Source organism: Myotis yumanensis, unplaced genomic scaffold, assembly GCF_028538775.1.
Source record: "Myotis yumanensis isolate MYYU_CA2020_CCGP unplaced genomic scaffold, mMyoYum1.0.hap1 SCAF_8, whole genome shotgun sequence".
NCBI lineage: Eukaryota > Metazoa > Chordata > Mammalia > Chiroptera > Vespertilionidae > Myotis > Myotis yumanensis.
This window is the reverse complement of record NW_027223759.1, coordinates 52,913,293-52,928,755: the sequence shown is the minus strand read 5'-3', so window position 1 is coordinate 52,928,755 and position 15,463 is coordinate 52,913,293. Positions and strand designations below refer to the sequence as shown.

Sequence of the window (15,463 nt, the reverse complement as noted above, 5' to 3'; positions counted from 1 at the left end):
TTTTCTAAAAAGCTAATCTGGAGGAATGAAAAAACCTCAGGTTTATACTTTCATTGTTCTTTATTTCTGGAGACTCTGCTTTGGCAGCCTGAGTGCTGTTGGCAAGACGCAACCGATGCCAATTTGGGGACCATTCTTGTGTGATATCTTTTTCCCCCACCCCAAGCTGCCTCCTTCTGAGGCTTCATGGCCATGGCGTAGGAGTTGGCAGGAGAACAGGTGTGGGAAGACACAGAGCAGGGCTAACATCAGAGAGAAGACATCGGAAAAACTACTGATGAGCAGAGAAAAGGTGATGGGAAGACTGGAAAGCTAACGTTATTTTGAGCCTAGTCACGAATTGGATTTACATATTGGATAGCTTGCCTGTACACACACAATATTTTTCTGGGGCCAGAAACAAGTTGCAAACCCTGCAGAAGTCGCTAAGTTATTGAGGGAGGCACAGAATTCTGTTTTCAAAGCCACCCTATACATGTTTATTTAAGCAGTCACTTAATGCTACTTCATTAACTGTGCTTAAATTCTAATAATGGCTGATAAGAGCCTGTTACTAGGGTTGTTTTTAATACAGACCTCTGTATTGAACACTTGATTAATGATAGTAATAGGTGACAAAGCCATCTGGTAGGCCTTCCACATACTCCTGGAGTAGCTGACCAATGGTGCTGCCCTTGTCACGCGGAGGTATGATGGTGCTGGGAACACCTGAACCTATGGAATCTCAAGTAAGTTTCCTAACTTGTACCTCATTTTCCTAATCAGAAGTACACATATTTTTATTTTATTTTATTTTTAAAATATATTTTATTGATTTTTTACAGAGAGGAAGGGAGAGGGATAGAGACTTAGAAACATCGATGAGAGAGAAACATCGATCAGCTGACTCCTGCACACCTGCTACTGGAGATGTGCCCACAACCAAGGTACATGCCCCTGCCCAGAATCGAACCTGGGACCTTTCAGTCTGTAGGCCGACGCTCTCTCCACTGAGCCAAACCGGTCAGGGCCACATATTTTTATTTACAATGTACAGAATTTGGATAATTAAATGAAACAATGTATATGGAGTCCTTGGTATATAACTGACATCCAAAATAGAAATGGATACCCACAGGTTAAGTCTGGCACACAGATGCGTTTTATTTACTTGTATATTAGCTGCCAAGTGCTCAAAATTGAGGCTTTACATTTTAAAATCCAGTTTTTTTATTTCTCTTGACAAAAACGAGGCCAGCAAACAATAGGCCCACTTTCCCACCCGGCAACGATTTGAACCAGTAGTTACCTCTTCAGTTGTGCTCACCAGCTTGCCGATGTCCCACCCTGAGGTTATGAGAGACCGTGCTGACACTTCCTTGGTTTGCTTCATTCATTCTGGGTGCCTCACTGGCCTCAGCAGTTGTTTGAGATTGGGAACTGTATGCTAAGGCATCTGTTACATTTTTCCAATACAAGATTCTAAACCTTTAATTAATTCATATAAAATCAATCTCATTAAGGAAGATGGTAGATAGTGATGGTGATGACAGTTCTTTCGAGAATCTATCTATCTATCTATCTATCATCTCTCTATCTATCTATCTATCTATCTATCCCCTAATGGCTTATTTTTGATGATTCTAAGTTTATAATCTGCATTTAAAAGAACCAGCTAACCGAAGTTTCAGGGTCTGAACGTATGGCCGACCTTTTCCTTAAACAGTGTAAGGCATGGTATCATTGTTTTATAATGTAAATGTAACCATTAGTACTTAAAATATATTAAGTGAAATATATTTTTAAAAATACTGTGTTGTTGTTGTTGTTGTTGTTTTTAAATAAACGCTGCTAGAATAGCCAGTATTATTCTGGAGGTTTAGCTCACCTTTTCCCATCTGAACATTTTTGCCAAACATTCTCAGTTGCGGCGTCCTGACGATTCACCCAGAGGCAGTAAGAATTGGCGGTAGGACAGTACAGTGGGCTGTGTTCTCACATCCTAACCAAAATCATTTTGTTGAAAGACCAACTTCTTTTAGATTTCTGTCTAAGATTCATGTCCTTCCTAACCCCATTCTCCTGGCTGTGGGTTACCTGCTGCTCAGGGATTTTTTCTCTCTGTTTGCTTTAAGGGGGAAACAGCACGTTTCTATTACACACTAATTTCCAGAAAGGGTGAGATAGATGTCTCCACTGTGAGATCACACATAAGGATTCCAGTTTTATGCCTCCCCCGCCCCTGTGCACAGAAGATGGAAATAGAGTCCGCACATATTTACCAAGCTCCTAACATCTTATCCCAGGACTGTCTCGACCCTGGGTGCAGAGATTTGAAAAGACAGAGGGTCACTGCTTGTAGGGAGCTTATATTTGAATGGAAGAAATAGGTAACAAATAAGCACACACATAAGTAAAATAACTTCTGATGCTCATAAGTGATATCAAGAAAACTGAGATAATGTAGTTGGAAATCTCTGGATGTGGTAGAATACAGTGAGCAGAGAAGTCCCCTCTAAGGTGGAGAGAGAGGGAGAGAGAGAGAGAGAGAGAGAGAGAGAGAGAGAGAGAGAGAGAAAGGAGGTTGGTGTGGCTGGCTTTGGGAGAGTGGTGGAGATCAGGTCAGAGCAGAAGGCCTGTGTGGTGCTTTGTAGGTTGTGCATGAAGCTGGGTGAGTGAACTGTCCTCGTCCCTCAACCATGTGTTTCCCTGGCTGGCTGTCCTCCCCAAAGGTGCTTCTATCACTCTTATCAAATATTTGACTCTTCAAACAGGTATCATGGATGGACAACTTATTCAAGATAAAGTACCAAGGTTGATGAGCTTCCTTGGACACTCACAACTTCTATACTGGTTATTCCTAAAAGGCCCCATTCTTTCAGAAAAAGATAAAGATTAATTTTTAATTGGATTGATGATCCTGGTACTTAAGCTACATTCACTGATTTGGAAAAGAAACTATTGGCTTCTGAATCAGAATATTAGTTTCTTGAGAATTAATTTATTGAACATACTAACTAAAAAGTGGTTTACTTTATGTATGTAGCAAACCCTTACAAAATACTTACCATATGCCAAACACTGTTAGCGCTACAAATAACAACTAATTTATAAGCTATCTTGTATACTATTTGAAAAGGAACAAATTGCAATATTGGAAAGTATTACTTTAGTCTTCTGAAAAAACACAAGAGAGACACATTGTTTCCTGTTAGTATGCATATAAAGTACTCATATATATTAAAGCATCATCACTTTTTATCATCTCTTAAAATTGAAAACTTAGCTTAGTTCTAATGTGATATAGGCAACTTTTATGACATATCTAAAATATCTATGTCCATTAATATCTAAAAATATGTTTTAATAACAAACTGAAGATGTGTGAATGGATAGTAGTTTTTTAACAAGTAGTTTTTATATCATTTTAAATGTTTCATTAAGACATTTTTCTAAAAAATTCACCTTATGTAGCAGTTAAAAAAATTACTGCCCCCAATAATTAATGGCTAGTAAAGATGTTCCCGTTTTTCTTGTCAATTAAAAACAATTAGGAGAGAAGGAAAATGAGTTGTCAAACCATTGTGGCATGAACCTGGCTTAATTACCGCTCTCTCTTACTCACAGGAAACAGACTTTATAACCACAGAGTGCAGGATGGAATGCTGTACCAATGAATATTTGTGAAAACAGATACTGTCAAAGCAATTTTTTAAGTAAAGTAAATAATGGAGTATTAATTAGAGGCTAATAGACTGATGTCATATTGCTCTAACTTGCCAAAGACATTACCTGTTTGTCAAAAAAAGAACTGTTCATGGCCAGCATTTGAAGCTGCAAGCCAATAATCTGAGCAGGTGGTCATTAGAGACTTTTGCTAGAGGCCAGATCACTTTCTCCATGAGTAGCTTGGTAAGGTTCAGGCACTTATTTCTCCCTGAATCAGCAATTATTCCACTTCCAATTGCTGAGGTACCTGTCCAAAATGCCAAGGAAGAGTTTTAGTATTTCTCCTTTCATAAACTGAGATTGATTTACTGCGTTTAGAATTTTTTTTATCTGTTTTATTGGGTAAACTCAAAATATCTGCTCTACTGGATAAATTTCAATTATCTGGTAAGTGCCTCCTTTCTTCTCTACAAACAGCATATTTGAAAACATTGTTTTGGTAGAATCTTCCCAGAAGACCACATAATCACTATTTAAATTAGCCCTAATTCATTTTACATTTGCTTATTTTACTGTTAACTTTCCCAGAACTGTATTTTTTGTTTTACAATTAGAACATCTGAATTTTAATTACATTACCATCAAGAAGCTCATTAAAGTCACTTAATTGGCAACATTTCCAAAAAAACCTTAGCTGGGTTTAATATATTTTAAAGAGTTACTGTCAAAGTATAATTTCACCATTACAAACAGCTTGGCAACAACATTTGCATAAAGATCTGTCAGTTTCTGAAAAATGCTCAAATGTTGGGAAAATCAGATTCGTTAAGTCGCCTTTACTGAAACAGTCCGGAAATGGAGAAATTGTCACTTAAGTCATCTTTGTAACCTCTGAAGTGTGCAGAGCACTGCCATGCACGGCACAGATATTCAAAAGAGCTTTCGTGAAGAAATAAATCATACATTTTATATTTTGGAGGTAGGTTTTTAAAAAGTTAAAACCTCAAAAAAGTTTCTTCATTTGTGTTCAATTTAATAAAATATTCATTTTCTTGCTGCTTCTTTCTCATTTACTCCGAGAAATATTATTTTTTTTTAAAAAATGCGCTGGCCCAGTGTGGCTCAGTTGGTTGAGTGTCATCTTGTGCACCGAAAGGTTGCCAGTTAGATTCCAGGTCAGGGCACATACCAAGGTTGCAGGTTCAGTCCCAGTTGGGGTGGACAGAGGCACCCGATTGATGTTTCTCTCTCTCTCCCTCTCCCTTCTTCTCTCTCAGAAAAATCAATGAAAATATTATAAAAAGAGAAATATTAAACCGTCACTTAGAATTTTGAAACCTTTAAAAATATCTCTAAAGTCAGCATTGTGAAATTAAGAGATGAGATTATTTTGAGATGGCATAATATTTCATAGTTTCCTTCTTACACATACTAGAATCCCATCCCTACAGTACTGATCTCATTTGAACTTGATTGTAGTTACATTCATTTCTCATTTTTATAAGACTTGACGCTCCTGCCTTTAGACAGGCATCCTCTCTAACATACTGGTCTGTTTCGGGAGGATGGGGGTCCTGAAACAAGGGCTTGCAATGTCATTTGTCGAATAAATGAATGAAAATCTGAAGTTTGTCATATATGAAGGATAATTGTGCATTCATTAGGGTGTTGGGGCACTCTTTACCCCCAAACTTCATGTGCAAGAATAAAATGTGATCAACGGTAGTTATTACAATTTGCTTCCTACAAATATAAAAGGTAAGATGTTCTTTAATCATCCCTTTTACTTTGGTATTTTCGACTAAAATCTGTCCCTCTGTGGTTTGTGTACCTTTTATCTTCCAAGCCAAAAGAAGAATTTAGAAAAGCTCTACAAAATGTGAACATTCAAAAACAAAAACATCCAAAAACACTGCCTCTCAAGTTGCTACCTTACTCTCTGCTGTAGCCTCAATGTCCTGCAGAGTGTCTGATACATAGACAGACTCAATGCATGTTTGCTGAATAAATGAATAAATACATAAACACACGCTGACAGGCCTGAGGAGCATCCGGATGATTCTGCCGGAGGGGCTCAGGGAAGGCTGCATCGACAGAAATGTAGGAAACCTGAGTCCCTCGAGCACAGAGGCGTTCACTCATTCATCAGTTGGTGAGCTCCTGTCCTTGGCTGCGTCCCAGGATACGGTCTGTGAAGACTCCTCCAGGACAGCACCATCCAATCGCACTTTTTGTGATGATGGCAACAGTCTACATAGGACACCTACACTACCATGTGGTGGACCCTGGAGGGTCCTACATGGGAAAATGACACAATTAGATTTGCCTTTCAGACATTGCCTCTGTGACAGTGGGAACGAAGGCCTAAGGTAATGATACCAAATGCACATCCCACCACGGCAGAAAAGAAGTGGGAGTAACAAGACTGTCTGTTACTTTTGATTGTCCTGTTGTCTCTGACTGGTGGTTTCTCTCCTCTCCCTGGCTGGAGAGAGTGAATGATGAGGAAATTATGAGGCAATCTTGTGGGCTTGCTTCAGAGGCTGCTCCACGCAGAACGGGAAGTGGTATTAGTTTCTCTCTGACCCTCAGGGCACCTGCAGCTGCTGTGGAGGAAGGAGGCTGTGGCCAGCCCTGAATCTGTGAGGGTGCTGTCCAGGCTCCCTGACCACCACAAAGTACCTGAGGGCGGAGGTGGGACTGTCTGGCGTGAGTGGGAGACATGCTTTCAGAACACAGTGGTGATAAGAGTGCTGGACCAAGAAATCAGCGAACTCTAGAGGAGTCTGTTCTCTGACCTTTGAGTCCCCTTCCTGCTTACTGTTCTATGTCTGTGTTGGTTCTTCTGGCTACCACACATGAGAGAAGGCCTGGGGGTCTTCTACCTGCAATTGGAAAGACTCAAGCTCGGGGTGGGGAGACATCATCCAGGGCAATCAGTGCTGGGAAAGATGGCAACGAAGAGTGCCGGAGGCTGCACAGACACTTCCAACATTCAGTGGAGAAGTAGCTTCTGCTGACCTGGCGTGGCTCTCTGTCATTCCGTGGCGACCACAGAGATGGCGAGCTGCCCACACACTTCTCATTGATGAGGACAGTTCCTGGCAGAGCACTGCCTTTGCGATTTCAGTCATTATGGCTTTTTTTTTTTCCCTTTTCAGAATGAACTCTATAGCGTAGAAGTCAAACCCCAGAAAATCTCATAGACAGAACATTTTTCCTTTTCAGCTATTGATGTCCATTTTATTTAGTTTTTGGGTTCGTTTAGGCTGGTGTGGTTTAGCAATCTGAAGGCAGTTACTACTACTAATTCACAAAAGGGATACAAAATAGGTATGTTTCCAATTTTGAAGCATCTCTTAAAAGGAGCCCGAACGCAAAATTCTGACTGTGCTCCTGGCAATGATGAAGAAGTCTTCTGGGAGACATGCCATAAACACTTCCTGGAGGGAGAGCATAGCTGCAACATCAGAGTTCCTCTCCCAGTGCCTCTCTGACCGATCTCTGCCCAATGCCATTGGGTGCTCTGAGCCAGCACTAGAGTTCTCATTACAAAACACCCCACTCTGCCCCGGATCCTCCTCCGTCACAACCAGCCACCCTGCTAGTACTCACACCCTTGCCTGGCAGAACCCCTTGTTTTCTTCCATAGAGACTGGAACCTGAAATCAATGAACACAGACAAGATAATAGCATGGGAACTTCTGACTTTATTTTCCCCTCAAACAGGTGATACAATACTGTGTCTGAAGCAAAAGGCCCGGCTCCCTCTTCTCTTCTTCCACGGAGTAACAGAGAAATGTAAACAATATTTCCATCGAACCCCCGAGTCCACCCAATTTTTTGCCAGCCATTCGAACAACGTTCACTTGTTTGTTTATACCAACACTTAACAGCACAAAGAGTAACACAAGCAAACAGTCTGAGGCGTTTGTCTGACGTGTTCAGATGGTGATACAGGCTTGGATCGGCACCGTGTTCAGTCTGACAAAGAAAAGCATTGCTTCAGGAAGTGGGTCATGTGGGTGTACAAGTGCTTTATGGATAGGCCGGATATGCCATGGTTCTGGTCGGAGTACCACTGAAACACAAAAGGAAGAAGCCGCCTTATTCCTGCAGCCACACAATGCTTTGACCTTTTCAGGCTCCAGGACCTGGCTAACTTTTCTAATATTATAGTTGAAATTCTACCTAAGAATACTCGAATACACAAATGTAAGCATTTGGAGTGGAACGATTGAAAGATCTGTTAACCTGCACGACAGTTTTGTCTACTTTAAACTATAGCTTAGATCTCTGTGGCTAAGCGTTGCCAGTGGCCAGCGACTCCGGGATCAGGAGGCACGGATCCCAGAGCTCAGGTGCTGGGTCCATTGCTCTGCTCGTCTGGAGCTTGGATTCCTCATTTGTAAAATGAGAGGATTGGATCTGATTTCCCTCAGGTTCCTTCGAGCGCAGACATCCCATGAGGCTTTTAGTCTCTGACTCTAATTCCTCTCTGTGGCAGAAAATCCACTGCACGTATCAACATAAACATCCTTTATAGGAGTTAAAAATAGTATCATTTTAAAAACCAGAAATATGATACCATAGATTTAAACTTTATTGTAGGAGAGATGTTGGTAAGATGATTGTTTTCACTAAATAAAAGCCACTAGTGGTCATGATGTAATACTATGAACTTATAAATTGAATTTACCTTAGGAGGTGACAATAAAAAAAATAAAACAACTAGCCCAGCCAGTGTGTCTCAGTGGTTGAGCATTGACCTCTGAACCAGGAGGTCATGGTTTGATTCCCGGTCAGGGCACATGCCCAGGTTTCGGGCTTGCTCCCCAGTGCGGGGCATGCAGCAGGCAGCCGATCAATGATTATCTCTCATCATTGATGTTTTTATCTATCCCTCTCTCTTTTCCTCTGAAATCAATAAAAAAATATATTTTTTAAAAAAGACTGGGAAAACCTCACCTCACCTTTTGCACATTATTAAAAAACACACACACACAACAAATTTCCAAAAGGTGGGGTTTCCTTTTCTGGATTCTGTTCAATATAAGCAAGTGAAGAATAATTTAGGCTTCCTCAGAGGGGGAAGGATAGGCATTAGGGATTGTCTCTTTTGCATTGGCTTTTACTTTATTTTCCTCTTTTTTCATTTCCCATTCCTCATGCAACCTGGATTTTACAATGAGCTCATTCGGTCATTCACTCAGTGAAAACGGGAGTCCTGTGTTGGCCACATATGTGCCAGGGGCTGAGGACACATGGAAGAAAAGATCTAACTGAGTGGAGCGGCATGACTTCAGGGAGCCTCGGGGTGTCTGATAACTTCCTGTGCTTGCTTCTTACAGAATAAACAGAATCTTCTAGCTGCTTTGGGACTCCCGGGTTTTGCAGGGACTCCTGGCATATAGGATCACAAAACTATTGGATGTGTGAGCTAGATAATCTAATCTTGTGGACGCCTTTATTTTATATAGGACTCAACTGGGACCATCAGAGGGGCCAGGACTTGCCTAGCGTCCTCCAGGGACTTAATGAAAGATCAAGATTCATTTGCTAATGTTATGCCTACTCTACCCTTCTGCCTGTTTGTCAGGTTTTGTAAAAAAAAACAATTAAGAATTAAAAATAAGATTCCTCCTTTTAGCTTAGGGGTCTAAGGCCGTGAACATGAGTGAAAGGAAATTAGGTACCATTGCCTGGAAATCCACTTGTGCATTAACCAGAGCTTTAGCAATCTGTGCTGAGTTTTGAAAGTGCACATTATCTGCAACAAAGAGAGAGAGAGTTAAAGTGCTGTTAAATACCAGAAAGCGCAGAGTGACAATGTACTGCCTGGAAATGAACACCGACAATTATCTAGTCATGCCGTTGACATTGTCAGCAGTGCGGAATCACACTCGTTTATGGAAATGCCCCTTACTCCTAGGTACTGACCCTGAGCACAGGCATAGGAGGATGCTTAATGTTTCTTAAACAAAGTGATGCTGGCTCAGTATTTTTATGTGTAAGAGTCTTGCTTAAACCTCACCATCTGCTGTTCCGTGGATGAGAAGATAGTCTACATTTCTGAAATATTCTGCTCTTGCCATCACAGTTGAATTCTGGAAAAGAGGAAAAATTAACATTTTAGTTGCTGCAAGTTCTAATAGAAAACCAGCTAAATCATTGTGCAATGGACTTAGCACCAATACTGAAATTATGTATTGCTTTGGTTGATAAATATTTAAGAGTCAGAGCAACACATTTTCTTCATCATTTGCATTACCTCCATCTGATTCTTGGTTTGAAAAACTGAAAGTTTATGTGTCATATGTTACATATGAGTGAGACCTTAGGCATAAATGATGCCTGCTCAAGCTGTGGAGGGGTTGGGGGTGGGAGGGAGGGTGGAAAAAGAAAGAATAAAATCCGAAAGGAGTAAACTCCTTTCTAGTGAGGTGTTTTGCAGCAAACAAAAGATCATCACACTTCTTTGGGGACCCAGCAAAAGTGAACACTCTGAATGACAGCTTTAAAATTATTGTGCACATCTGAAATAAATTAATGACCGAAATATCACAAAAGATTCTTACTTTATAGTGCTCCAGATTATCATCCTTTGTCGGGAGACCCATGAATCGCTCCGTGTAGATAGAGGCTATAAAATATATAAGAAGATGTTGTTTGCATAGGGTAAGTATCATTTCATTGACCCATGAGACCCCCTGGTTTGATAACTGCTCCTCAGTTCTCCCACGTGCAGCTGCTCAGGAAGGTTCTTGCGTCCTTTACTGCGATGCTCCACCCAAGGCTGTTGCTCTACAATTTCCCTCCGTAGGGCTGGCGAGGGAATGGAGGAGGAGATTATAGAAACGGGAGCATCTATCATTAGAAAGGGTTGATTCTTAGCTTTTTCACTTCTACCCAAAGTGTGTCCCTTGAGGGAATGTTGAGCTAGAAATGGCCCCATGGAATGACCTCATTTTATTTAAAAGAAATCACACGTGTAGCCACCTGTATTACTCTCCTTCGTGTCTTAAATAATCTGGGATAGACATCTGTCCCCCAGCACACATATACATTATTTTTTTTCTGAATAAGGATTCCCTACAAGTCACAACTGTCTCATTTCTACCCCAACACAGGGACGAGCGTCTGATGAGAGCTCATTTTTGTAAAATTATTAGAGTTAACTCCAAATAGTCATCTGCATTGATATGAATCATAAAAAACAGGCAGCAGGAGAGGTGTAATTTTTGAACAGATAGTTATTGCTCTGATCTCTGAAGCAATGGAGCTGGAAGCTGCAGATTGTGGTGTAGAGATGAATTACTTGGCCTTCATCGGACTTGGTATAGGATGTGCTTAGAAGCCAGCTATGCTGCAACTGTGTCTGCAGAAACACAATTCGCTCTGATTTTAAAGGTTTGGTTCAGCAGGAGGAGCAATATTTATTGAGAGAAGAAGATATATTGGATTTTGGAAAAGTCCTCCCCACTCTAAAATGTCTTAAATTGTTACAACACGATTACATTGAATCATATAAATAATCTTGTTTATACATTGTATTTCCCCAGCGATGCTGGGGTAAATTTTACTGCATAATTTGTTTTTCTAGCAACCTCAACTATAGAGTAATTACGTGTTAAATGCTTTCGCAGCAATGTTTATGAAATGATGCCATACCATAATATTCCCAGCTGGAGACTGGAGCTACCGCTATCCCACATTTGAAAAGACCAGTTCCGGATGCAAGGGCCAGTGACGAAACATAACCACCGTAGGACTGTGGAGACATTGGTATGAGTTAGTCTCACATTTCCTTTCAGAAATTCTCCTCTATATTTTTACAGCAACTTTACTCACAATAAGTGCTGATGGGAGCTGGGGAACATGGATAGGGTTGGTTAAATGTCTACCTTACACCCTTGGCAGCAAGCCCCACCAGACGTGACTAATTTCATCCCTAGTAAATGACAAAATACTTGGCGTGTTGATCAGAACATGGTAGGAGCAGTTTAAAAGAAGATATAATTGTAATTTTTCTGCAAACATTTCTTTTTTTCCCCTCTCTCTTCTATATTTTTCCAACCAGGGCTTTGCTACAGCAAAAACAGGATTTGACTTAAAAGAAATGCACCAAAAAAGATTATTCCCAAAATGTAAATGCAAGCTACTTCCCATAGTTTGCAGAAGTCCTGTGAGGCAGAACTTGTGTCTGTGTATTTATTAATTTTCATAACAGAACAACAAGGTAATGACATAAGAACCTTCTAGATTGTTTAAGACATGGCCAGGGTCTGTGTATAATGTCGTGTTACATATTCTGAATTAAGGATTTCTGGCAAGGCAGCTCAAAGAAGGTAAAGCCATAGTGTTTTAAACATTTTTACACACCCTCTCACAAATATAACATAAAAACAAAGAAATACACATGGAAATACAAATTTCAGCATCAAGAGCACTTTTCTTCCCTAAGAATCAATAGGTAATTCAGAAAAGAGACTCTAAGAACAGAAGGAGCTGTCTGTCCATGTTGCTCAGAAACATGAACCTTTTTCTAAAAAATGAAGAAAGGAGCAGAGCATCACCATAAGGTCACATCTCTCCCTAATCTGTATGCACAGCTGGGAGTGGTACTTCTCCTGGGAACATGGATTAAGCAGTGTTCTAGAGCATGAAACACCCCCTACACACACACACACACACACACACACACGTGTGTGTGCGTGCTAGATTAGGAAGCTAGTCTTGGTGTTATTCTTGCCCCAGTGCTGGGACATCCCCACAAGACGTAAGAGGACAGTGTAAGCCTCCAACTAAGGACGTACCACAAATATTATTAAAATATTATTACCACAAATTTTTGGAAATCATTTCCTTCAGGTCAGGAGAGATCCTACCGCCTTTGGGTACAGAAAAGTCTGTCTTTAGAGAGAGTGAAAGAATGAGAGTGAGAACTCTACAGAGCAAGACAGATGGCCAGATGGACAGACCGACAGACAAATGTGACAATGGCAGCAGGTAAGTGCCAGGGGCCTAATCTTAATCCACAAAACACATGACATGGGGGAATAAGCTAAGCAATCTTGCTGAATGCAATAGTTAAAGACAGAACTCTCTACCTAGTTTACAGTTTTATGTTTCCAGCTGCTGGGACTTTTACTGAGACCCTTGACTCTGAAACACAGAATAAAAGAGGCAGTTCTGATTCTACCATGGGCTCTTTTTGTTCTACATGGAGGAAAACTAAAACATGTTACAATAGGGGAAATATACTTTAAAAACAGGAGAAACACTTGGGCTGCAAAATCATTTTGGTAAGTGAAAATCACTATCAAGTTCAAGCTTTCACCTCTAATACCCAAATGTTTTGTTTTGATGAGTAGGTTAGCAACAAGTATTACTGAAACAGAAGATCTTTCCTTCCTTCTTAATTGTAGGTTCAAGTGAGAGTAGAGCGAGCTTAAGTTCATTGTTGCTTATGGTTTTATTGGGGGAGTGTGTTCACTGCAAATAACAAAGCTGGGTCCTGCGTCTCCTCTTCTATGCTCCAGAACAGGAAATAGCATGGAGTGAGATGGAAAATTGAAAGCACTTGCGTAGAGCAAAAGGTTTTTGAACATTGCTGTTCAAAATCTTAGAAATTCTTAATCTGTAACTACTCAGGGATTAGATAATAGTGCTGTATCTAAATAAAATGTCCATGTTTTCAGGATGAATGCAAACTGTCTCTAAGAATGTGCAAGAACAAAACTATAGTGGCAGCACAACAAAAGAAGGTATACTTTAAATTCTCAGGCAGCCTCGCTAAGCTTACTCCTCTGTACAAAGGAAGAGGGGAAAAAAACACCAGAGTTAAGTTTTTTTCTGCTCTCCCATGGGTGGGGCTCCAAGGCAGAGTGGGTGGCTGCCACAAGAAAAGAACCCACGGAGCAGATTGGCCATGAGAATTCTAGAAGTTTGTCCTTTGCACTTAGACGCCTTGCCATTTTGCTTAAATGAAGGATGTCTTTAAAACATTTTTAGAAGGGCACAGAATTTTTAGGGGTTTATGGAATATTCTTATGTGAGCTATAATGCACATTGGAACATTTTACCTACAGGCAGTAACAATGAGCTAATGTTTGTATGGCCAACGTATTGCAAAGGTCTTTGTGGTCCCACACGATGTCTCCCTTTTCCCACCTCCCACCTCCCACCTCCCCCTTGCTCACTGCCCATCTTCATGTTCTTTAAACTCTCCAAACATGATCTAGCCCCAGGACTTTTGCAAATGATGCCACTCTCTGCCTAGAATACTCTTACCCCAGAAATCAGCATGGCTCACCTGTCCTACTAATCTAAAAACCAATCAACCCTGCACACCATGCTTCTTTCTTGATTTTTCTTTCCTCCAGCACACTTAACATCATTTTAATAACCTAAATATTTTACTTATTTATCTTGCTTATAGTATTTCAACCATTCCCAACTCCAGAAAGGTAGAGATTTTTATTTGTCTTCTTAATGAACATATCCCCAGCACTGGGAATATGACCTAAAACACAGAAGGGATATATTGGTTTCATATATGACTTTCCTATTAATTCATTTAACCTTCCTAGTGGTGAAGAAATTATTGCTGAATTTCCTGATGAGGAAACTTGAGGCTCAGAGTAAACTTAGAGGAGATATATATTCAGTAAGCAGCAGAGCTGATATCAGCCCCAGACACCTGGCTCTACAACCCATGCCACTTCCTCTGCATCCCTACACTAGAGCAAATGCTGTGGGGAGCTTTAAGTTTAGAATCTAATGTAGTCTCATTAGAGGTGCATTTGTCCTACTTTTACATCGTTGATCACACATAGCAATTCAAATCGCTTATAATTAGTCACTGGAAGAGAAAGGAACTAAGATTAAATCATGCACTAATGCTTATTCAACACCACCTGGCTAGGCCTATATTAACAAAGCAAATCCCATAAATGAGGTTGTTATTCTAATAATTTAGGCAAACCCCCCACTGTTCTTCAAATCATCAGAAAATAATTGCTCCAAGTTTTGTTCCATAAACCAGGGTTTTGCAACCTCAGTGCTATTGACACTTGGGGTTGGACAGATCTTTTTTTGTGGGATCTGTCTGTGCATTGTGGGATAGTTAACAGTATCCCTGGTGTCTCTTCACTAGATGCCAGTAGTACCACCCCAGTTGTAACAACCAAAATCTCTCCAGACAGTGACAGATGTCATCTGAGGGACAAAACTGCCCAGTTAAACACCTCTGTCACAGCAGACACTTCCTAGGCACAGTACTGAGGGCATAGTGGATAATAAGTAGCTAAAAACAGGACTGGACTTTGGTTTGTGTGAGCCAGAAAAAAATGAAAAGGTAAGATAAAAATTCCTCCTCTCCTCTTCTTAATCTGGATAGGGGAAGGAAACAGGATTTGCAGCTTATTGACCAATTGACTTCAAAAAATGTTGTGTGGTTAGCTATAGTACATTTCTCAGACCGTTAACATGCCTAACACTTTGTGGAATCAGAAAGTTCCTTCCCAAGTATGGAACACAATAATAACCAAATAACCCTCATGGTCATTCTCAGTGTCTCCCTCTCTTCCCTCTCCAATTTCCCATACCATAGAAGAGCACTCAGAGCTAAGACCTCTTCACACCCCCTACTTCGCTGCCTAAATTCAGGCCCTTGGTATTGGTTGCCAGTATTACTTGTTGCCTCACTCCTTAGCCCACTCCCTCCCCGCACCACAGACCACTCTTTACTTTGTAGCCAGAATCTTTCTGATACACCAATTCCACTCTCTATTGAGTTTCAGAGCACTTCTCA

At 40.6% G+C, this 15,463-nt stretch overlaps 1 protein-coding gene across 1 annotated transcript in view; it reads right to left on the bottom strand.

The window, feature by feature from the left end:
- Nucleotides 1–7,350: 7,350 nt before the first annotated feature.
- Nucleotides 7,351–15,463, bottom strand: part of FAP (fibroblast activation protein alpha) — a 71,902-nt gene continuing 63,789 nt past the window's right edge. Inside the window, exons 23-27 of the mRNA XM_070423437.1 lie at nucleotides 11,320–11,419; nucleotides 10,227–10,291; nucleotides 9,683–9,755; nucleotides 9,345–9,418; nucleotides 7,351–7,729 (exon numbers count right to left, since the gene is read on the bottom strand). Coding sequence (XP_070279538.1) covers nucleotides 7,628–7,729; nucleotides 9,345–9,418; nucleotides 9,683–9,755; nucleotides 10,227–10,291; nucleotides 11,320–11,419 — 414 coding nt within the window. The 3' untranslated portion in view covers nucleotides 7,351–7,627. The remainder of the gene's footprint in view (nucleotides 7,730–9,344; nucleotides 9,419–9,682; nucleotides 9,756–10,226; nucleotides 10,292–11,319; nucleotides 11,420–15,463) is intronic.